This window comes from Eucyclogobius newberryi, unplaced genomic scaffold (genome assembly GCF_026437365.1).
Source record: "Eucyclogobius newberryi isolate DKJ021-1_F unplaced genomic scaffold, fEucNew1.0.hap1 SCAF_7, whole genome shotgun sequence".
Lineage (NCBI taxonomy): Eukaryota > Metazoa > Chordata > Actinopteri > Gobiiformes > Gobiidae > Eucyclogobius > Eucyclogobius newberryi.
In genome coordinates, this window is record NW_027316389.1 from 28,456,039 (window position 1) to 28,478,739 (window position 22,701).

At 46.1% G+C, this 22,701-nt stretch overlaps 3 protein-coding genes across 4 annotated transcripts in view; 2 read left to right on the forward strand and 1 right to left on the reverse strand.

Annotated features, from left to right (window-relative positions):
- The window catches only part of srpk2 (SRSF protein kinase 2), a 92,117-nt gene extending 75,233 nt beyond the window's left edge, over window positions 1-16,884 (reverse strand). For both annotated transcript variants that reach the window (XM_072434848.1, XM_072434847.1), the window contains exons 1-2: window positions 16,757-16,884; window positions 16,483-16,549 (exon numbers count right to left, since the gene is read on the reverse strand). In XM_072434848.1, coding sequence (XP_072290949.1) covers window positions 16,483-16,549; window positions 16,757-16,772 — 83 coding nt within the window. In that variant the 5' untranslated portion in view covers window positions 16,773-16,884. The remainder of the gene's footprint in view (window positions 1-16,482; window positions 16,550-16,756) is intronic.
- adck2 (aarF domain containing kinase 2) overlaps window positions 1-22,701 on the forward strand; it is a 226,913-nt gene that overhangs the window by 79,808 nt on the left and 124,404 nt on the right. The window lies entirely within an intron of this gene.
- On the forward strand, window positions 17,110-22,320 carry pus7 (pseudouridine synthase 7). Its single transcript, XM_072434850.1, has 17 exons — window positions 17,110-17,239; window positions 17,428-17,529; window positions 17,603-17,914; window positions 18,168-18,252; window positions 18,318-18,434; window positions 18,518-18,662; window positions 19,141-19,252; window positions 19,327-19,404; window positions 19,508-19,636; window positions 19,786-19,911; window positions 19,999-20,060; window positions 20,133-20,293; window positions 20,495-20,621; window positions 20,939-21,040; window positions 21,473-21,602; window positions 21,744-21,835; window positions 21,915-22,320. The coding sequence occupies exons 3-17, from the start codon at window positions 17,613-17,615 to the stop codon at window positions 22,049-22,051; spliced, it is 1,905 nt and encodes a 634-aa protein (XP_072290951.1). The 5' UTR covers window positions 17,110-17,239; window positions 17,428-17,529; window positions 17,603-17,612; the 3' UTR covers window positions 22,052-22,320.

The following is a 22,701-nucleotide window of genomic DNA, read 5'->3' on the forward strand; positions in this document are numbered from 1 at the left end:
CTGGTCTAGATTTTCTACTCATTAACTGTTCGAAGCGCAAATGTTTCTATGGCAACGTTCAACACAAGCGCACAACAGCATCGGACCCCATAAAGTTTAAACAACACTGCAGTAAATATGCTGAGCTGAAGACTATACAAAGCTAGCCAACAACCATTCCAGCTCATTCTCACTCACACACACACACACACACACACACACACACACAAAATGCAAATGCAAAACTCACAACCAAACCTCTCCTAGATCCCAGCAGTGTCTTTGAACGCCTCTGGTATTGCTCAAGGTTTGTACTGGATGTGTGAGAAGCGTATTGAAGAAAAAAGAAGGAGGGTAAAAATGTATTGCTTTGAAGAACACACTTGTGGGCTTGTGCCTGTAAACATACAACATCACTCAGCAGTTTGTCTTGCTGTTGCACATGTGACTGAACCAACATGTGGTCCACTGTAAATAAGAAAGACATATTTTCATAGGTTATCGCTCTAAATACTCATGATATATCAGGTCCGGACATCAGTATTTTTCCTTTTCTTTCCTTTTACCTATCAACTCTGTAGTGGTGTTCGTTTGTCAAAGTGGTCTAATTAAAGGGCCTGTATCATGCAAAATCGACTTTTCAGAGCTTTTACCCTTCTTACAGTGCTATTGGCACCTCGTATATGTGCCCAATGAGGATTTTGATTGATTCCTGCAGTCTTTAGCTAGAAAACAGTCTCTGCCCTTCCCCTCGGAGCAGATGGACGGGGCCTACTCACCAGGATGAGTCAGCCTAGTGAGTGCTGCAGCAGGCTTCCCTGTTTCAGCCCATCCTCCAGGAAGCACTCTGTACCTGGAACACGCCTGCGGCTATTTTAGGCACAGTTAGCTTCAAATGCTACTTCTTTTGTTCCAACGCTGACATGTGCCGCTGTGTCATACGCTGTGCACCGGCGCACACCTCGGCCTCTGTTGGACCATGGATCTATTATATTATCGGTTTACACCCCAACATCTCCACGCAAGGCTATGTCACGGGGTGGGCGGGGAACGCACGCTGAGACTACGTCATGGGTGGGCGGTGGAGGCAGATCGCTCTTTGCGGGGGTGGGGGCGAATCTCAAACTAAGCCGTCAGGTTTGTGAGCGGGGTCCAAGATATCGGTGATATTTTATAACTATTATGTTGCACAACAATTATTATTATCATCAAATATACCCTTAGGGTAGACTATGAAACAGGAAAAATAGCATAATATGGGCTCTTTAATATGTACATGTCCCACTAGATCAGGGGTCGACAACCTGCAGCTCTTTAGCCGAGTGGCTCCCTGGAGCTTTTTAAAAAATGTAAGAGAATAGAAATAGCTGGGGGGAAATATATTTGTTGTTTTAATATGGTTTCTTTAGAAGGACAAACATTACGCAAACGTTCTTAAGGTTTTCCAATGCTGTAAAGATGTTTTAAGAAATATTAAATTTCAACGTTTCTGTCAATGAAGATTTGCGTCACATCCTGCGACACACGTCGCAACGAGGCTCACATGTGGAGCAGTGGCAGGTGGCACAGCTGATGAGAACAGAGGATTTAAGGAAGAATGGACCAAATCATTTGCTTTTATTGCCAATGCAAAAGGATTGTCTGCATGTTTGCTTTGTCGTGTCAAGTTGTCAAATAACAAAAAGAGTCATTTGGAAAGACATTTCCAGGATGACATGAACGGTTCTCCGCAAAGACAGTGAAGGAAAGGCATTATCACCAATCAGCAAATCAAGGAGGTTAATTCAGCTCCAGAATTCAAGTGCCTGTGATGAGTCGTGTGATGTGATCGATATCAAACAGGCAGCGCTGTTATGCAGGTATGTGAACTCTGACCGACATGGGCCGACTTTGAAGAAATGATCAAATATATAATTGCAGGCTGTGTTCAATTCCACTGTTGTCCAAGGAAAAAGAAGAGGACTGTATTGTTATTGAGGTTTGAAGAGGACTGCGTTTTTTTTTTTTTTTTAATCCTCAAAATAAAAATATTTTTTATTTCTAAAAATGTATTTAGCACAAATAGAATCTGATTTCTTAATTTCATCAATGCAACAAAAAATAATATGTTAACATTGTAATGGAAGTTAAACTTAAAGCACCAAATATGGTAGAGTAGTCACGTGGTGCGTCACTCTCTCCAGGGGGCGCTGCAGGGAAAATAAACATTTCATCAGGAATGCTCATTATGTATTTGTAGCGTAGTCATTTTGATAGTAGGTTAAAATAGCTAATATACACTTACAGCCGTGTTCCCTTCATATAAGGCTTATATAAGGCTTTTACATTTTTTGCGGCTCCAGGCAGATTTGTTTTGGGGGTTTTTTGGTCTGATTTGGCTCTTTGAACATTAGGGTTGCCGGCCCCTGGTCTGGGGTTTCTCGGGTAAAGGAGAGCAGCAGTGTGTGTGTGGGGACAGGAGGACCCACCGCATGCAGATCAGCAGGGACGTGCAAACGAGGAGAAAAGAATTTGCCCCTGGTGTTGTTATCATGATTTAACAGTGTTGGGAGCAACGCACTATAACAGAGCACTACAACCAGAGCACCAACACCAGAGCACTACCACCAGAACACTACCACCAGAGCACCACCACCAGAGCACTACCACCAGAGCACTAACACCAGAGCACCACCACCAGAGCACTAACACCAGAACACTACCACCAGAGCACTACCACCAGAGCACCAACACCAGAGCACTACCACCAGAACACTACCACCAGAGCACCACCACCAGAGCACTACCACCAGAGCACTAACACCAGAGCACCACCACCAGAGCACCAACACCAGAGCACTACCACCAGAACACTACCACCAGAGCACCAACACCAGAGCACTACCACCAGAACACTACCACCAGAGCACTACCACCAGAGCACTACCACCAGAGCACTAACACCAGAGCACCACCACCAGAGCACTAACACCAGAGCACCACCACCAGAGCACTAACACCAGAACACTACCACCAGAGCACTAACACCAGAGCACCACCACCAGAACACTACCACCAGAGCACCACCACCAGAGCACTAACACCAGAGCACTACCACCAGAGCACCACCACCAGAGCACTACCACCAGAGCACCACCACCAGAGCACTAACACCAGAGCACCACCACCAGAGCACTAACACCAGAGCACTACCACCAGAGCACTACCACCAGAGCACTACCACCAGAGCACTAACACCAGAGCACCACCACCAGAGCACTAACACCAGAGCACCACCACCAGAGCACTAACACCAGAACACTACCACCAGAGCACTAACACCAGAGCACCACCACCAGAACACTACCACCAGAGCACCACCACCAGAGCACTAACACCAGAGCACTACCACCAGAGCACCACCACCAGAGCACTACCACCAGAGCACCACCACCAGAGCACTAACACCAGAACACTACCACCAGAGCACTAACACCAGAGCACCACCACCAAAGCACTAACACCAGAGCACTACCACCAGAGCACTACCACCAGAGCACCACCACCAGAGCACCACCACCAGAGCACCACCACCAGAGCACCACCACCAGAGCACCACCACCAGAGCACCACCACCAGAGCACTACCACCAGAGCACCACCACCAGAGCACTAACACCAGAGCACTACCACCAGAGCACCACCACCAGAGCACTACCACCAGAGCACCACCACCAGAGCACTACCACCAGAGCACCACCACCAGAGCACTACCACCAGAGCACCACCACCAGAGCACTACCACCAGAGCACTACCACCAGAGCACCACCACCAGAGCACTAACACCAGAGCACTAACACCAGAGCACTAACACCAGAGCACCACCACCAGAGCACTAACACCAGAGCACCAACACCAGAGCACTACCACCAGAGCACCAACACCAGAGCACTAACACCAGAGCACTAACACCAGAGCACCAACACCAGAGCACTACCACCAGAGCACTACCACCAGAGCACTAACACCAGAGCACTAACACCAGAGCACCAACACCAGAGCACTAACACCAGAGCACCAACACCAGAGCACTAACACCAGAGCACTAACACCAGAGCACCAGCACCAGAGCACCAACACCAGAGCACTAACACCAGAGCACAACCACCAGAGCACCAACACCAGAGCACCAACACCAGAGCACTAACACAAGAGCACCAACACCAGAGCACTAACACAAGAGCACTAACACAAGAGCAATACCACCAGAGCACTACCACCAGAGCACCAACACCAGAGCACTAACACTAGAGCACTAACACCAGAGCACCACCACTAGAGCACTAACACCAGAGCACTAACACAAGAGCACCAACACCAGAGCACCAACACCAGAGCACCAACACCAGAGCACTAACACCAGAGCACCAACACCAGAGCACTACCAACAGAGCACTAACACAAGAGCACCAACACCAGAGCACTAACACAAGAGCACCAACACCAGAGCACTAACACCAGAGCACCAACACCAGAGCACTAACACAAAAGCACTAACACAAGAGCACCAACACCAGAGCACTAACACAAGAGCACTAACACCAGAGCACTAACACCAGAGCACTAACACAAAAGCACTAACACAAGAGCACCAACACCAGAGCACCAACACAAGAGCACCAACACCAGAGCACTAACACCAGAGCACCACCACCCGAGCACCAACACCAGAGCACTAACACAAGAGCACTAACACAAGAGCACCAACACCAGAGCACTAACACAAGAGCACCAACACCAGAGCACCAACACCAGAGCACTAACACAAGAGCACTAACACAAGAGCACCAACACAAGAGCACCAACACAAGAGCACTAACACAAGAGCACTAACACAAGAGCACCAACACCAGAGCACTAACACAAGAGCACCAACACCAGAGCACCAACACCAGAGCACCAACACCAGAGCACCAACACAAGAGCACCAACACCAGAGCACCAACACAAGAGCACTAACACAAGAGCACCAACACCAGAGCACCAACACCAGAGCACCAACACCAGACCACTAACACCAGAGCACTAACACAAGAGCACCAACACCAGAGCACCAACACCAGAGCACCAACACCAGAGCACCAACACCAGAGCACTAACACAAGAGCACCAACACCAGAGCACCAACACCAGAGCACTAACACCAGAGCACCAACACCAGAGCACCAACACCAGAGCACTAACACCAGAGCACCAACACCAGAGCACTAACACCAGAGCACCACCACCAGAGCACTACCACAAGAGCACTAACACCAGAGCACTAACACCAGAGCACTAACACCAGAGCACTAACACCAGAGCACCAACACCAGAGCACCAATACCAGAGCACCAACACCAGAGCACCAACACCAGAGCACTAAAACAAGAGCACCAACACCAGAGCACCAACACCAGAGCACTAACACCAGAGCACTAGAGCACTAACACCAGAGCATTAACACCAGAGCACTAACACCAGAGCACTAGAGCACTAACACCAGAGCATTAACACCAGAGCATTAACACCAGAGCACTAACACCAGAGCACTACCACCAGAGCACTAACACCAGAGCACCAACACCAGAGCACCAACACCAGAGAACCAACACCAGAGCACTAACACCAGAGCACTACCACCAGAGCACCAACACCAGAGCACTAGAGCACTACCTCCAGAGCATTAACACCAGAGCACTAACACCAGAGCACTACCACGAGAGCACCAACACCAGAGCACTAGAGCACTAACACCAGAGCACTAACACCAGAGCACTAGAGCACTAACACCAGAGCACTAACACCAGAGCACTACCACCAGAGCACTAATACCAGAGCACTAGAGCACTAACACCAGAGCACTAACACCAGAGCACTACCACGAGAGCACCAACACCAGAGCACTAGAGCACTAACACCAGAGCACTAGAGCACTAACACCAGAGCACTAACACCAGAGCACTAACACCAGAGCACTACCACCAGAGCACTAATACCAGAGCACTACCACCAGAGCACTAACACCAGAGCACTAGAGCACTAACACCAGAGCAGTACCAGGCTTCTTCACAGTGACCTGAAGGCTCCATCGCTCCATCGCCTTTCTCCTCTCACAAAAGCATACATCCATGTGTCCTGACTTCTGATCCATGATCCAGCAACAAGAGCAAACACAGAGCTAAACTGCAAGAGAAGGAGGCCAATAAACTCCAGTGTCCTTATGTTTCCTATGTTGTAGTTTTCTTTGGTTAGTTCATGGAAAACTTACTTCCAGAACCTTGGCTTTGACTTTTGAGCTCCAATGCTCTATGAAAGAAGTTAGCAGCGGTGCGACTTAGTTTTTGTTTTGAAAGTCTCAGTAATTTTCTTTTTTTAAGGATTTTTTTGGCCCGTATCAGAGAGAACAGGTGAGCGTGAAATGGGGGGAGAAAAGGGAGGACATGCAGTAAAATGTCATGTGCTGTCACCTTAACTACTCGACCACTAGGCAGCACAACTAAGGTCGTTTTCACACTGCCAATAGTGAGGTTGATGTAAAGAAGCTTTGGCTCTGAGAGCGGTGTGAACGTGTCAGCCACATTCTGGAGCGTGTGGTGTGCGAGCGGTCGAACCTCGGGCCGAGTTAAACGTCACCACACAGTCCATGTGAACGTTCATCTATAATCCTCCAAATATCTCCCTGACTCTTATGTAGAAAACCTGGACCATGTGGATGTTGCGTGAGTGGGCGTGTCAACAAAAATGACCACATTTCACCGCACAGACCCTCGCATTATGTAGAATGACCTTGTGCTGTAATAAGTAATTATAGTATCAGTGTTTTTGGTTCAATTGTTTTATGTTGATCCAACTAAAGTTAAAGATTATATATTAGGCTGCCCCAAATAAATTGTCTGTTTGCTGTAACCCGACCCAACATTTTTCAATTGGGTCGGTCGGTAGGTAAATTCTTATTTTTTTAACTTTGAAGGCAAAAAAAAAAAGATTCAAATTTTGCAATTTTTTGTCCAGGGGTCAGGCTTCAACAGTCCAGGGGTCAGGCTTCAACAGTCAATGACTCGATTTTAAGATGTTTCAATCGACCTTTTGTACGCCGCTATCCTTTATTTTGGTGGCGAAGGCGAGCGGGGGAACATGCGGGGGACAAGGGCACCGCCATGTTTGTTGTGATGACGCTGCTGGGCGTGTTTCAATCCCAGAATGCAATGCGCGAGACAAATTTAAATCAAGCCACACCATGATACAGAGCGACATGAAAGGTGGACATGCCAGTGGCGGAGGAGAGTGGATCGGTGGTCGAAGACGTTCTGGACGGCGTGGAGGAGCAGCCTTTTCTGGCTGCACGTGCCCGGAAACGTAAAAAGTCCCTTAGCTCGTCCGAGGGTTCTGGGAATGAGCAGCAGGATGAGGCTGAAGCTATTGATATCCGGGGTGAGAGCAGAGACTGTAAGGTGATCATAAAGCTTGCACAGGATAGTGCATCCTTTAAGGAGTGGAATTCAGTGGCATTGTCAAAGAGCCTAACTGTAGCTGTGGGAGTGATCAAGAGTGCGAGTGTCCTTAGAGATGGCTCGCTGCTGGTCGTGTGCAAGGACGCGGCTCAGCAACGGAAGGCAATTGGAACTAAACGTCTGGGTGGAAAGGACATTCTTGTGTCTGATGCTGAAAGAAACATGGTCAGAGGAGTTATCGTAGGCGTCCCTACGGCGACGTATGTGGATGAAGTTAAGGAGAATTTGACTGGAGCTAAGGTGCTGGACGCTAGGCGGTTGAAGGTGACCCGGTCTGGGGTAAGATGTGACAGCTTGTCGGTAATGGTAACACTTGAAGGGAGGTGCCTGCCTAGTAAGGTGTTCATTGGGTTCATGTGCCATGACGTTAGGCCATATGTTCCACCGCCCCTGCGTTGCTTTAAGTGCCAGCGCTTTGGGCATATTGCAGTCTGTAGAGGGAGGCAAAGATGTGGTAAATGTGCAGGAGATCACGAGTATGGGAAGTGTGACGTGGGAGCAAAACTGAAGTGCTGTAACTGTGGGGAAGAACATAGCTCTGCCTACGGGGGATGCAGGTTTAGCAAAAGAGCTGCTGAGGTGCAGAAAATAAAGGTCTCTCAAGGTATATCCTATGCAGATGCAGTCAAGAAAGTTTCAAGTAATGAGTTTAGAGTAAATACAGAGAGAGGAGCCAGCGCTGCTCCCAGCCAGGGCGAAATGAGAAAGGCCAGCGTGGCTCCCAAGAAGTGTGAAGGTTTCAAGAGTGGAGGTCCCAAGTGTGCAGGTTCCAGAATTAATGAGAATACCCTGGTTGTGGATAGAGAGGATTTTGTACTTTTTATGGTGGATGTTGTAAACTGTGCTGCTCAGACTCAAAGTAGAACTGAAAGGATCAGGATCATTGCTAAAGCTGCAGGGAGATTCCTTGGAACAAAGGAGCTTGATTGGGCAGATATAGAAAACAGGCTAAAGGCGCTAAATGGGAGTCGGAGTGATGGGGGTCTGCTTTTGGGGAGTCAGAGTGATCAGAGTGACGAGATGGGGGTGGGGGTGGTCTCCTGTCCTCGCCCAGTCTCGTAGACGCACGGCTACCAAGCAGCGACATCAGTGGAAATATTAAAGCCTATAGAATGAAGCCTAAAGAATAAAGCTGTACGGTGGAAGCAAGGACATCTTTGACGACGTGGATGGGTCTGTTGGGAGGAGCCTTTATGCTGATGATGGCGCTCTATGGGTGAGAGGGAGGAATCTCCGGTTTTACGAGGCGAAACTGCAAAGGGCAATACAGCAGGTGGAGCAGTGGACCCTGAAGTGGGGGTTTAAACTGTCCGTACGGAAATCTCAAGTGATCTGTTTCTTCAATGGGGATAGGGACGTCTCCCTTCGACTGCATGGGCAGGTGCTCGAACAGGTCAGGGAGGTGAGATTCTTGGGGGTCACCTTTGACGAGAGGCTTAGTTGGCGTCAGCACATTGATGAGGTCAGTGGTAAATGCAAAAGGGTGAATAACTTGCTTCGTTGTCTATCCGGCCAGGACTGGGGGGCCAGCAGAAGGTCGCTCCTGGGTATTTATCGGGCCGTCATGAGGGCGGCTATTGATTATGGCTGTATAGCCTACATGTCTGCGGCTGAGACTAACTTAAAGAAGCTTGATGTGGAGCAAGCCCAGGCCTTGCGCATCTGCTGTAGGGCTTTTGGGACCTCCCCTGTCTCGGCGCTGCGGGTTGGGTTGGGGGGGTTGCCGTTGCGGCTCCGGGGGCTGGAACTTCTGTTGGCTTGCTGGGTGGATGTGCAGGGTCGTGCGGGCTCTCACCCGGTGAGGGACTTTCTCGGGGTTGATGGGGGGCAGAGTGGGGCTGGCGGTGTGGTTTTTGGCCGGGTGGGAGGTGTGAGGGCGCGGCTTGCGGGGGTTGGTGATCTGCGTGTGGGCCCGTCGGTGGCTTTGTCTGCTGTGGCTCCGTGGGGGTTTGTCCCGGCTCCTGTTGATGTTAGCTTTCATGGCAAGCTTAGAGGAGTCGCTGGGAGGGCACCGCAGTTTGCGGCTCAAGCGCTCATCGATAAGCACTCAGGTGATGTGTTTATTTATACCGACGGGTCTAGGGATCCTGAGAGTGGGCGTACTGGCGCCGCTTATTTTGTGCCTGACCTGGGGCTGGCAGTCAAGAAGAGGTTGACAGATCGCCTTTCTGTTTTCACGTCGGAACTCATGGCGATACGGTTGGCATTGGAATGGGCGGAATCTGCTTTGCAGTGTTGCGGCATTGTGGTGGCCTCTGACAGCCTTTCTGCATTGCAAAGCATTAAATCTGGGAAATCGGATTGCAAACAGGATGTGTTGAATGGCATCTTCTGTCTGATGCTCTCCCTGTCCAGGAAGGATGTGAGGGTTTCCTTCATTTGGGTCCCTGCGCATGTGGGGGTGGATGGTAACGAAATGGCTGATACACTGGCTAAACGTTCCCTTAGGCGGCCATCAATTGATGTGGCGGTTGAGTTAAGCAAATCTGAAATCAAGCCCGTTATCAAGAGTCATGTGGTCGGCCTTTGGCAGGAATTTTGGAGCCACTGTGTTACTGGACGGCATCTCTAACACATACAGGGTAGTGTGGGTCCTTGCGGGTCTATGGGCAGGAACGCGTGGGAGGAAAGGGCCTTCGCCCGCATGAGGATTGGCCATACTGGACTCAATTGGTCACTGAGTAGGATAGGCAAACATCCGACCGGTCTGTGTGGTCACTGTCGGGTGCCAGAGACTGTCGAGCATGTGCTGATTTGCTGTGAGGCTTATGATAGAGAAAGGGCCGGGTTGGCCTTGTGGTTTCGGAATAATGGGCGGGAGTTCAATCTGCGGAACGTTCTGGCGGTCCAGTCACAGGGTTTGTGTCAGGCTGTGGTTGCTTACTTATGTAGCACAGGGCTGGGTAAACGTTTATAGAGGTGGGGGGTGTTGGAGACTGAGCCGAGGATGAGGAGCAAGAGGATGTTCTAACGCGCTTTGACTTCATGGGCCTAGAAACGCCAAAGTGATGGAAGAAGGACTTCTAAAGGATAAAACAACAAAGACGTCCCATGACCTCATGGGCTTTGTAAAACAACAAAGACGTCCCATGACCTCATGGGCTTTGTACTTCCGAAAGCACCGAACGTCAAAGAGGGAGAGGAAGATGAAGAAGAGTCTCCCTGGAATAAAGCCGGTTGGTCTCTGAAGTCAACATCCGGTCTGGAGAGACGGGAGATGGCGGAGGAGAGTGGATCGGGGATGGAAGACGTTCTGGACGGCGTGGAGGAGCAGCCTTTTCTGCCTGCATGTGCCCGGAAACGTAAAAAGTCCCTTGGCTCGTCCGAGGGTTCTGGGAATGAGCAGCAGGATGAGGCTGAAGCTATTGATGTCCGGGGTGAGAGCAGAGACTGTAAGGTGATCATAAAGCTTGCACAGGATAGTGCATCCTTTAAGGAGTGGAATTCAGTGGCATTGTCAAAGAGCCTAACTGTAGCTGTGGGAGTGATCAAGAGTGCGAGTGTCCTTAGAGATGGCTCGCTGCTGGTCGTGTGCAAGGACGCGGCTCAGCAACGGAAGGCGATTGGAACTAAACGTCTGGGTGGAAAGGACATTCTTGTGTCTAATGCTGAAAGAAACACGGTCAGAGGAGTTATCGTAGGTGTCCCTACGGCGACGTCTGTGGATGAAGTTAAGGAGAATTTGACGGGAGTTACGGTGGTGGACGCTAGGCGTTTGAAGGTGACCCGGTTTGGGGTAAGATGTGACAGCTTGTCGGTAATGATAACACTTGAAGGGAGGTGCCTGCCTAGTAAGGTGTTCATTGGGTACATGTGCTATAGCGTCAGGCCATATGTTCCGCCGCCCCTGCGTTGCTTTAAGTGCCAGCGCTTTGGGCATATTGCAGTGGTCTGTAGAGGGAGGCAAAGGTGTGGTAAATGTGCAGGAGATCATGAGTATGGGAAGTGTGACGTGGGTGCAAAACTGAAGTGCTGTAACTGTGGGGAAGAACATAGCTCTGCCTACGGGGGATGCAGGTTTAGCAAAAGAGCTGCTGAGGTGCAGAAAATAAAGGTCTCTCAAGGTATATCCTATGCAGATGCAGTCAAGAAAGTTTCAAGTAACGAGTTTAGAGTAAATACAGAGAGAGGAGCCAGCGCTGCTCCCAGCCAGGGCGAAATGAGAGAGGCCAGCGTGGCTCCCAAGAAGTGTGAAGGTTTCAAGAGTGGAGGTCCCAAGTGTGCAGGTTCCAGAATTAATGAGAATACCCTGGTTGTGGATAGAGAGGATTTTGTACTCTTTATGGTGGATGTTGTAAACTGTGCTGCTCAGACTCAAAGCAGAACTGAAAGGATCAGGATCATTGCTAAAGCTGCAGGGAGATTCCTTGGAACAAAGGAGCTTGATTAGGCAGATATAGAAAACAGGCTAAAGGCGCTAAATGGGAGTCGGAGTGATGGGGGTCTGCTTGTGGGGAGTCAGAGTGATCAGAGTGACGAGATGGGGGTGGGGGTGGTCTCAGGTCCTCGCCCAGTCTCGTAGACGCACGGCTACCAAGCGGCGACATCAGTGGACATATTAAAGCCTATAGAATGAAGCCTGAAGAATAAAGCTGTACGGTGGAAGCACCGAACGTCAAAGAAGGAGAGGAAGATGAAAGAAGAGTCTCCCTGGAATAAAGCCGGTTGGTCTCTGAAACAACAACAACTATTCTAGTCACAAAGACATATCATGACCTCATGGGCTTTGTAACACCAAAGCAATGGAAGGAGTACTTTTACGGACTACGACAGAGTCTGAGGACTACGACAAAGTCTGAGGAATAAAGTCTGGCGGTAATGCAACAATTGGATGCCAACCGCCATAAAACAACAACAACAACAACAAGTCGAAAGAATAAAGTCGAAAGAATAAAGAATAACGAATAAACAAAGTCTGGCAGTAATCTAACAACTACGAAACGTCTGAGGAATAAAGTCTGGCGGTAATGCAACACTCGGATGCCAACCGCCATAAAACAACAACAACAACAACAACGGATTTCAGACAGGATGTGTTGAATGGCATCTTCTGTCTGATGCTCTCCCTGTCCAGGAAGGATGTGAGGGTTTCCTTCATTTGGGTCCCTGCGCATGTGGGGGTGGATGGTAACGAAATGGCTGATGCACTGGCTAAACGTTCCCTTCGGCGGCCATCAATTGATGTGGCGGTTGAGTTGGGCAAGTCTGAAATCAAGCCCGTTATCAAGAGTCATGTGGTCGGCCTTTGGCAGGAATTTTGGAGCCACTGTGTTACTGGACGGCATCTCTAACACATACAGGGTAGTGTGGGTCCTTGCGGGTCTATGGGCAGGAACGCGTGGGAGGAAAGGGCCTTCGCCCGCATGAGGATTGGCCATACTGGACTCAATTGGTCACTGAGTAGGATAGGCAAACATCCGACCGGTCTGTGTGGTCACTGTCGGGTGCCAGAGACTGTCGAGCATGTGCTGATTTGCTGTGAGGCTTATGATAGAGAAAGGGCCGGGTTGGCCTTGTGGTTTCGGAATAATGGGCGGGAGTTCAATCTGCGGAACGTTCTGGCGATCCAGTCACAGGGTTTGTGTCAGGCTGTGGTTGCTTACTTATGTAGCACAGGGCTGGGTAAACGTTTATAGAGGTGGGGGGTGTTGGAGACTGAGCCGAGGAAGAGGAGCAAGAGGATGTTCTAACGCGCTTGGACTTCATGGGCCTAGAAACGCCAAAGTGATGGAAGAAGGACTTCTAAAGGATAAAACGACAAAGACGTCCCATGACCTCATGGGCTTTGTAAAACAACAAAGACGTCCCATGATCTCATGGGCTTTGTACTTCCAAAGCACCGAACGTCAAAGAGGGCGAGGAAGGTGAAGAAGAGTCTCCCTGGAATAAAGCCGGTTGGTCTCTGAAACAACAACTACCAAGCGGCGACATCAGTGGACATATTAAAGCCTATAGAATGAAGCCTGAAGAATAAAGCTGTACGGTGGAAGCACCGAACGTCAAAGAAGGAGAGGAAGATGAAGAAGAGTCTCCCTGGAATAAAGCCGGTCACAAAGACATATCATGACCTCATGGGCTTTGTAACACCAAAGCAATGGAAGGAGTACTTTTACGGACTACGACAGAGTCTGAGGACTACGACGACAGAGTCTGAGGACTACGACAAAGTCTGAGGAATAAAGTCTGGCGGTAATGCAACACTTGGATGCCAACCGCCATAAAACAACAACAACAACAACAACAACAACAACAACAACAACAACAACAACTATTCTAGTCACAAAGACATATCATGACCTCATGGGCTTTGTAACACCAAAGCAATGGAAGGAGTACTTTTACGGACTACGACAGAGTCTGAGGACTACGAAAAGTCTGAGGAATAAAGTCTGGCGGTAATGCAACACTCGGATGCCAACCGCCATAAAACAACAACAACAACAAAGTCTGAGGGGAGGAAGAACTTCTATAGGATACAATAACAAAGGCATCTCATGACCTCTTGGGCTTTGTCAAAGCACTGGAAGTCAGGGCACTGGAAGAGGAACTTTTAGGACTACGACAAGGTCTGGGGAATAAAGTCTGGCGGTAATGCAACACTCGGATGCCAACCGCCATAAAACAACAACAACAACAACAACAACAACAACAACAAGTCAACAGTTCCAAAGCATTATGGATTCTTACCTGCCTTGTCTGATTGGTTACAGACGCACATGGATGACTGAAAATGAGTAAGCACTTGCGTTTTGACAACAAAGTTCTACCTCACACTGCTTCTAAAGAGGAAATCTACCATCTGGGACTCTTTGCCAGAGGAGGGTAATTACATTTACTCAGTTACATTTACTCAGTTACATTTACTCAGTTGTATTTACTCAGTTGTATTTACTCAGTTGTATTTACTCAGTTGTATTTACTCAGTTACATTTACTAAGTTGTATTTACTCAGTTACATTTACTCAGTTACATTTACTCAGTTGTATTTACTCAGTTACATTTACTCAGTTACATTTACTCAGTTGTATTTACTCAGTTACATTTACTAAGTTACATTTACTAAGTTGTATTTACTCAGTTGTATTTACTCAGTTACATTTACTCAGTTGTATTTACTCAGTTACATTTACTCAGTTGTATTTACTCAGTTACATTTACTCAGTTGTATTTACTCAGTTACATTTGTGTTGTATTTTTACTCCGTTACATTTACTTGAGTAAAGGTAATATGTACTTCCTATGTAACTTTCTCTACTAATATGATATATAAAGGTTGGCTCCTCTTCACACTGTGAGTAAATCTACTTGTGATAAAAGTTTTGTGTTGACAATATGAAATGGTTTGAACGTTGGTGTTTATCGCACTGCTCCTTTCATACCAGACTGTGCTTTATTTCATATTTTGTCTTTCACATGACATTAACATTATATTTTAATGAGATTATAAACCAGATGTAAGGCCCAGACAGTTACTTGAGTAATACAATTAACTTTTACTTGAGTAATTTCTTGGACCACTGCATTGTATTTCGAATCATATTTAAAATATTTGTTTGAAGTAATGTCACTCTTACTTGAGTGAATATTTTTAATACCCTCTTCCCACCTTTGCTTTTTGCTGTATAGAAAAGTAACAATTGATAATTGATTGATGATACGATACACGATACAATACACTACGATACGACTAATTGATATGTGAAGAGCTGTTTTTATCTGGCTGTTTATGCCACATTCACTTTACATCATCATTCATATATATATACATATATAAACACAAATGAATAGTCCAATCTTATCGTGACAGCTCTACACCACTGAGCATGTGCAGGTGAGAGGAGATGGAGTCCCCATCCCTCCGGGCCACACTCCTCTCCTGATTCATTCCTTTTCAGCAGTGACGTCGCTCCCGCAGCATGATGACGATGATGAAGATGATGGAGTAGACCTCTCTTCACTCCAATTCACGTGCATTTACAGAGTGAAGCACACGCCTCCTCACTACAGGCACTAATGATTTCACCGGTGCTGTTTTAGTCACACACACTACACTCCACCAGACTAAATGTAGCATCAGACTGATGTAAAGGCAGCTGGAAGAGGCTGTCACATCTGTCAGACCTGCTCAGACCTGCACAGACCTGCTCAGACCTGCTCACACCTGCACAGCTCTGCTCAGACCTGCACAGCCCTGCTCACACCTGCACAGCTCTGCTCAGACCTGCATAGACCTGCACAGCCCTGCTCACACCTGCACAGCTCTGCTCAGCTCTGCACAGACCTGCACAGCCCTGCTCAGCCTTGCAAAGCCCTGCTCAGACCTGCACAGTTCAGATCTGCACAGCCCTGCACAACCCTGTACAGACCTGCTCAGACCTGCACAGCTCTGCTCAGACCTGCACAGCTCTGCACAGCCCTGCACAGCCCTGCACAGCTCTGCACAGCCCTACTCAGATCTGCACAGCTCTGCACAGCCCTGCTCAGACCTGCACAGCTCTGCTCAGACCTGCACAGCTCTGCACAGCCCTGCACAGCCATACTCAGATCTGCACAGCTCTGCACAGCCCTGCACAGCTCTGCACAGCCCTACTCAGATCTGCACAGCTCTGCACAGCCCTACTCAGATCTGCACAGCTCTGCACAGCCCTGCTCAGACCTGCACAACTCTGCATCCACAAAATCAATCAAGAAGTCGCGAGTGCTCGGACCAAAAGCAGGCTAATCTAGTGGAGGGAATAAAGTCGTAATTTTAGAAACAGACGGGCAGAAATACCGAGACAAAAACACTTGAGTGGGCGACAGTGTTCACAGAAATGCCAACTTCGTGCCCATAATCATAGCCTCGACTCTGGTGTAAAACACGTTCTTATTCTTATTCCAGGCTGCACATCACCGCTGTGCGAAGACCAAACCAAACCCCGCCAAATACTTGACTCTCCCCGCTGTGCGCCGCTCCGCCGCCGCCCCTTACCTCCGGTGGTGACCTGTCTTGTCTTTCCTCCCCTTCGGCCGCCTCTTCCTGGCCTGAATGGCCATCACTGGCGGTAAGATACGTTCATTCACGAGACATCGATGTCCAGGTCCGAGCAGGAGCGCAGGAAGCACCGGCGAGAGAACGAACACATCATCAACACTTTCAAGATGATAACTACACATGTTTAGCATGTTGTAAACTATCGATCCACATAACTTTTATTTTAGACGATACATAAGTTCTGTCATGCAGTTTGACCTGGATCACTCACCTTTCCTGGAGCTCATCGTGCCTCCTGGTCCCGTCAGGAGCGGGTAACGAGCAGCCTGGTCCTGGTCCTCCCTCTCAGCCCCGGTCCCGCACACACTGAGCACACGCTACACACACGCTACACACGTACTACACACGTGCTGCACACACTGCACACGCCACATGGACTGGAGGGGCAACAGCGCCCTCTGCCGAACATGAGGAGAGAGCGCCAGGCGTTGTCACGTTCATCATTTTAATTTTAATTTTGTATTTTTAATATCCACCCCACACATAACGGTGCAAAACTGCTCATCTAATGAGGCGCTTCAATTATTTGATTGGTGGAACTTTTGTCCAATAGTGTGTGAGTGGGCGGGCTCAATGTACGTGTTTCCGGAACTAAAGGGCACAAACTCCAGTCTACAAACCATGCTACAAACACACGTGTAGAGAAGCTGGCGCTGGCAGCTTATCGCACTCTTCCGATTCTCACACAGCGCAGGTGGGAAAAGGCTTTGACAGTATATTTCACACAATCTCTTGTAAAGTATTCGGCCCAACCCACTCCATCTAGCTGTTTAGCACAAAATATACCTATGCTAACTTAGCAGCTCTGCTAATGTGAATCAACTTTAAATGGCGTTTACTTTACCATTACTGCAATATATGTATTTATTTTGTTTATTTTAGTGTCTCATTCAGGGTGTGGTCTGCCTATAAGCCGTTAAAGCTTTCAGCGGCAGGCAACCGATATTCAGCTCTAAAGCTTTTGTACCTCAATCCTATCAAGAAGTAAGTAAAACATGGAGCAATGCTGAAACTGATGTGGTGTATTTTTACTCTTAACAATGTTTTCTTCCCATAGTTTGGTTCTGATGGCTGATTCCGAACCAGCAGCTGCCCCTGAGTTCCAAGTTGGGGAAAAGAGAGGGTTTCCAGAGGATGATACTGAAGACACACTTTCAAAAAGACCCAAAGTTGATGATGACCACGAGAACGGACATCCTGCCCAACCTGAGGCAGAGGAGACGGAGAAGGCCGAGGATGATGGCAATGATGGACCGCCTGAAGATGGAGGTTTTGCTGAAATGATGAAGCATGGGCTGATCGAGGTGGACGTGGGCATCACCAAATATATCAGTGAACATGAAGGCTTCTCAGGAATCCTAAAGGAAAGGTACAGCTTCATTTTTGTCATCTATGTTAATGTGGTAATAGAATAAAAATGTGCATCAATGTGTATGAAAACACCTCTGCAGATTGCATTTAGTTCATCATATTTTAACTACTCAGGCTAATAAACATGAGAATTAGAAATATGAATTATACGGTTGCATAATGTATAGAAATCAATTAACTGAGCAGAATGGGATGCATATGTTGATGGGGAAACTATTGTAATATCGCTTTTTTTCTAAACATATTTTTAGATACTCTGATTTTGTGGTCCATGAAATCAACAAAGAAGGCAAGATTGTGAATTTAGACAATCTTTCTATTCCTCCAGATGTTGAGGTAATGAATATATAAGGTGTGGTTTGTATGAAAAAATATTATTTTACAATGTTTGTTCATTGTAGGAAACTCCAGAAGTGTCTGAGCAGCCTGATGGACCAGATGTATTGACAGAGGAACAGAAAACTCAGCTTGGAGCGTTGCAGCTATTCAAGAACAAAGAGGAAAATGTGTCAATTGAGGTGAGGATGAACTACTTGCACTATTACTTATTACTATTAATTACTAGTAAAAAAAATATTGGGTTTTCTTCACTTTTTGTTAGGTGCTGGAGGACTCAAAAGAGAAACGAACACAGATCCATAAATCTATCAAGACTCAGTTCCCTGGGCTGGAGACAAAGACTGAAGACAAAGATGGACACAAGTTCATAGTGGCTTACCATGCCGGAGGCAAGAAGGCTCTAGCAGGTATTTCACACGGACACAGGTTTGAGTTTAAAATGGATAAAGTTTGCTGGACGACTTTGTTTATGTGGTTACCATCACATGACAAATGTGCACGAGTATTAATGATGTGCATGATATTCAGTTCATATTTATTTATGGCATTAGTGCTATATCTTCCAATGCAATTCCTTGTTTTGACATCTCCTTTATCACATCACAGCATGCTTACCATTGCCGTAGCGACATCCACAAGCTAAACAAAATTAAGTAACTATATCCGTAACAAATACTGTATCCTCCTTTTGCTCTTTTCTGGTGGATTAAAGTCAAAACACCAAAAGGTAAGATTCAAACGGTGCTTAATGCTGACACTGTAAATCACTCAAACTTAAACTTACTCTATAGTAACAATGACTGTGCTGGCTGTTTATACGTTTATATATTTTGATGTACATCTTTTTCATTAACAAACAGTAAACATAATTCTGTTTTTCTCTAGCACCAAGAAAACACTTCTGGCCCAAAAATCGTGGAAGCTTCTGCCACTTTGTCCTGTACAAGGAAAACAAGGACACTATGGATGCCATCAATTTGCTTTCAAAGTTTATCCGGTTTAAATCATTTTCAATCCATATTATATTTACAGAAGGTTGAAGTAGTTTCTTTAACCCGTTTGTGTCTTTAGGCTCAAACCAAATTTATTTTCATACATGGGAACCAAGGACAAACGAGCCATCACTGTGCAGGAGATTGCTGTCCTCAAGTGAGTTATTGTATATATTTAACTTTGGCCTCCCAATTTAACTAGTTCAAGGTGTAGGTCACATTCATTTAGAGAAGTAATTGAATGTAGCGCATGTTTTCAGGGTCACTGCAGAAAGGCTGGGTCACCTCAACAAGTGCCTCATGAACCTCAAGCTGGGGAACTTCAGCTACAAAAATCACCCTTTGAAACTGGGAGAGCTGCAGGGAAACCACTTCACCATAGTCCTCAGGTCAGTCAGCAATCGGAATACTTCACAAGTATAACACATATTGTTCATATAATGTGAGTCAGTCTGAGGAAGTGGTGAATTGTATTGTAAGTCCAAATACTGCAATTAATTATATCAAATGTATATGATGTACTTATTTGCTATTATAGAAACATAACGGGGTCCGATGATCAGGTCAACCAAGCCATGACTTCCCTTCGAGAAACTGGTTTTATTAACTACTACGGCATGCAGCGCTTCGGGACCACAGCTGTACCCACGTTTAAAGTTGGAAAGTAAGATGCAAAAACAAATGAATCACTCTAGTTATCTATTTAAAATGCATTGTTTCAGTTTATAGTTTGGTCATCATGTGTTTTTAGGGCTATTCTGAAAAATGACTGGAATGAGGTTGTGGATTTGATCCTTATGCCTCGGCCAGGAGGTAAAAAAAAAACATAAAAAGTATTCATCTTTTACCTGTTTTGTATTAATTCTTTTGCGTTTTAAAATTCAGCGGAGAAAGAATTCCTGGTCCGCTGCAGGGAGGAGTGGGCAAAGTCCCGGGACCCAGAGGCGGCCCTGAAAAAACTGCCCAACAAGCGCTGTGTGGAGGGCCAACTCCTGAGGGGCCTGTCCATGTTTGGGAAGAAGAACATTGTACAGGCATTTGGGCTGGTTAGTTTTCAACGTCTGATTAAATAATTCCACATTTTGGTTCATCATTAACCATAGATAACAAATTATGTATTTTTGTTTAGTGGGTTACGTTTTATTTAGCAGTATGGAATTATATGGTTAGGAAGGCTGATGTGTAAATGGGAAAAGAAAGCGATTATACAGCATTATTGTTAAAATCCATAAATGTTCTTCTTTCAGATCCCCCGTAACAACCGCCTCATGTACATCCACAGTTACCAGAGTGTGCTGTGGAACACTATGGTGAGCCGCAGGATTGATGCTTTTGGACTGAAGCCAGTAGAGGGCGACCTGGTGCTAAGGGGAAGTAAGTGTCTTTGATTGACTGTTGGAGATGTTATTTATTATAAGGACTTTTGAACACCGATCAGGTTACAGAGATTAAGTCAAAGAGGCTAGACTGAGGTGGTTTATTTTTGGATATGTACAGTGCAATATATTAGTAATTTCACCAGAATGAAAATGTGTACTCGGGTAAAAGAGTTGCCTTGCTAAAAATGCACTCAATTATAAGTACAAAGTTACTGTGGTGACAAACCCTCAAATGCAATTGTTTAAAGGAAAATAGATGTGTGCACTACATATTAAATGACCTCCAACATAATTGTGATCTGCTTTTCATAGCCGCAGCCCATGTGTTGTCCGCCGAAGAAGCCGCGACTCACTCCATTCATGACATTGTGATGCCTCTGCCGGGGTTTGATGTCATCTACCCTACACATCACGGTAAGAAGAAGCATTGTACAAATAAACCTCTTTTACTCTGTCAGGCAATTGTATAGATGTCAGAGACACTTCAGTGATAATGTGTACTCTGCTGTGTCACAAATCAAACATTTCAAACTCTCATTACATTTCAGTACCATAATAATGATAATAAATCACACAAAATTATAGTAGATTCACTATTATCATGTGGTCTTATACTTGTGCTGGACTTTTTCTAAAACTATCCAGGAAAGTACTGGTTATGTGATTTTTAGCTATTGTTAGTATCTATTACTATTTAGGTATCAATTATGGTATTTTTACAGCTTAATTCTCTAATATATTACAAATTTATAATCCTGTCCTTTGACAGTCCATAAGCATGTGATTTTGTGCACAAAAATTCCTGTGTGAAACTAAATGAACAGAACCATATGTTGGTAATGGAAGTTGGCAGTGGCTACAGAGAGATGCTGGAAGCAGACGGGCTGGACATCGACAACATGCGACACAAAATAAAGGACTACAGTTTGGCTGGAGCCTACAGACGTGTGGTCATCAGACCCTCTAAAGTCAGCTGGTCAGTAATTACACACTTAACACACTTTTACTTATGTTTATTTAAAGGTGTAACTGTTCTGGTGGAGGGTTTGCCACCTGTTTTAAAAAGTTGAAGGTCATGATAATTGATTACTGGTACTTGTGTTTTGTGTTTGCAAAGGGAGGTGATTCAGTATGATGATCCAAGAGTTTCACTGGTCCACACCGACGTAGAGAAACTGGAAAACAAAGCAGCTCCAGTCTTCAAAACAGGTCAGTCTAAAACACATACATATATTTAGCTCGGATCTAATTATTTGTGACATTAAACCACACTGCTTTCTTTCAACAGAGGGGAAATATCGAGCCTTGCGGATGGAGTTCTCTTTGCCGTCCTCTACTTACGCTACAATGGCGATCCGTGAAGTGCTCAAGTTGGACACGAGCATAAAGAAGCAGACGCAGCTCAACACGACCTGGTTCAACTGACACCAAAGATGGAACACTTACTTATCCTGGACAGCAAAAAGCCCCATGTATTTAGGCTCCCCACCCTGCCAGGCATAGGGGCAACCGGGTGACTTCAAAACCTATTATTTGAGATGTAATAATCACTATTCGATTTTTAAACTCATTTTTACTTTTCAAATGAGATATGGCATATTGTAATTTTATGCTACTTACACTCAGCCCTAGGATAGAATGCTTCATGTGTATATTATTGTTTTTATTTTACATGTGTATAAACTCTTAATGAGGGGCATAAACTGCACATTCGTTTTTAATTCATCTTCTTCCACCTTTGCACCCTCCGAAAAATCCAATCTAGTTCAAATAATCCTTTTTTGTTTAATTTCTCTGTAATTTCAATAGCATCTCCATGGAAACAAGCAGATAGGAGTTCACACACCTTTTTAAAGACATATTATTTGTTTCCTGAAGGATTCCAACATGAGCTACTTATGCATGTGCGCTTAATATGCTCAAGCTCAATAAAATAGATACCAACTTTTAAAGCTTACTCACAAATATAATTTCATGTAAAAACTACCTGAGATTGAAACATTTTTACTGGCGTGTCAATACTTTTATTTTTCTTAATAAGCTACTTTTTATGACCACCTACATTTGTGCCTTCC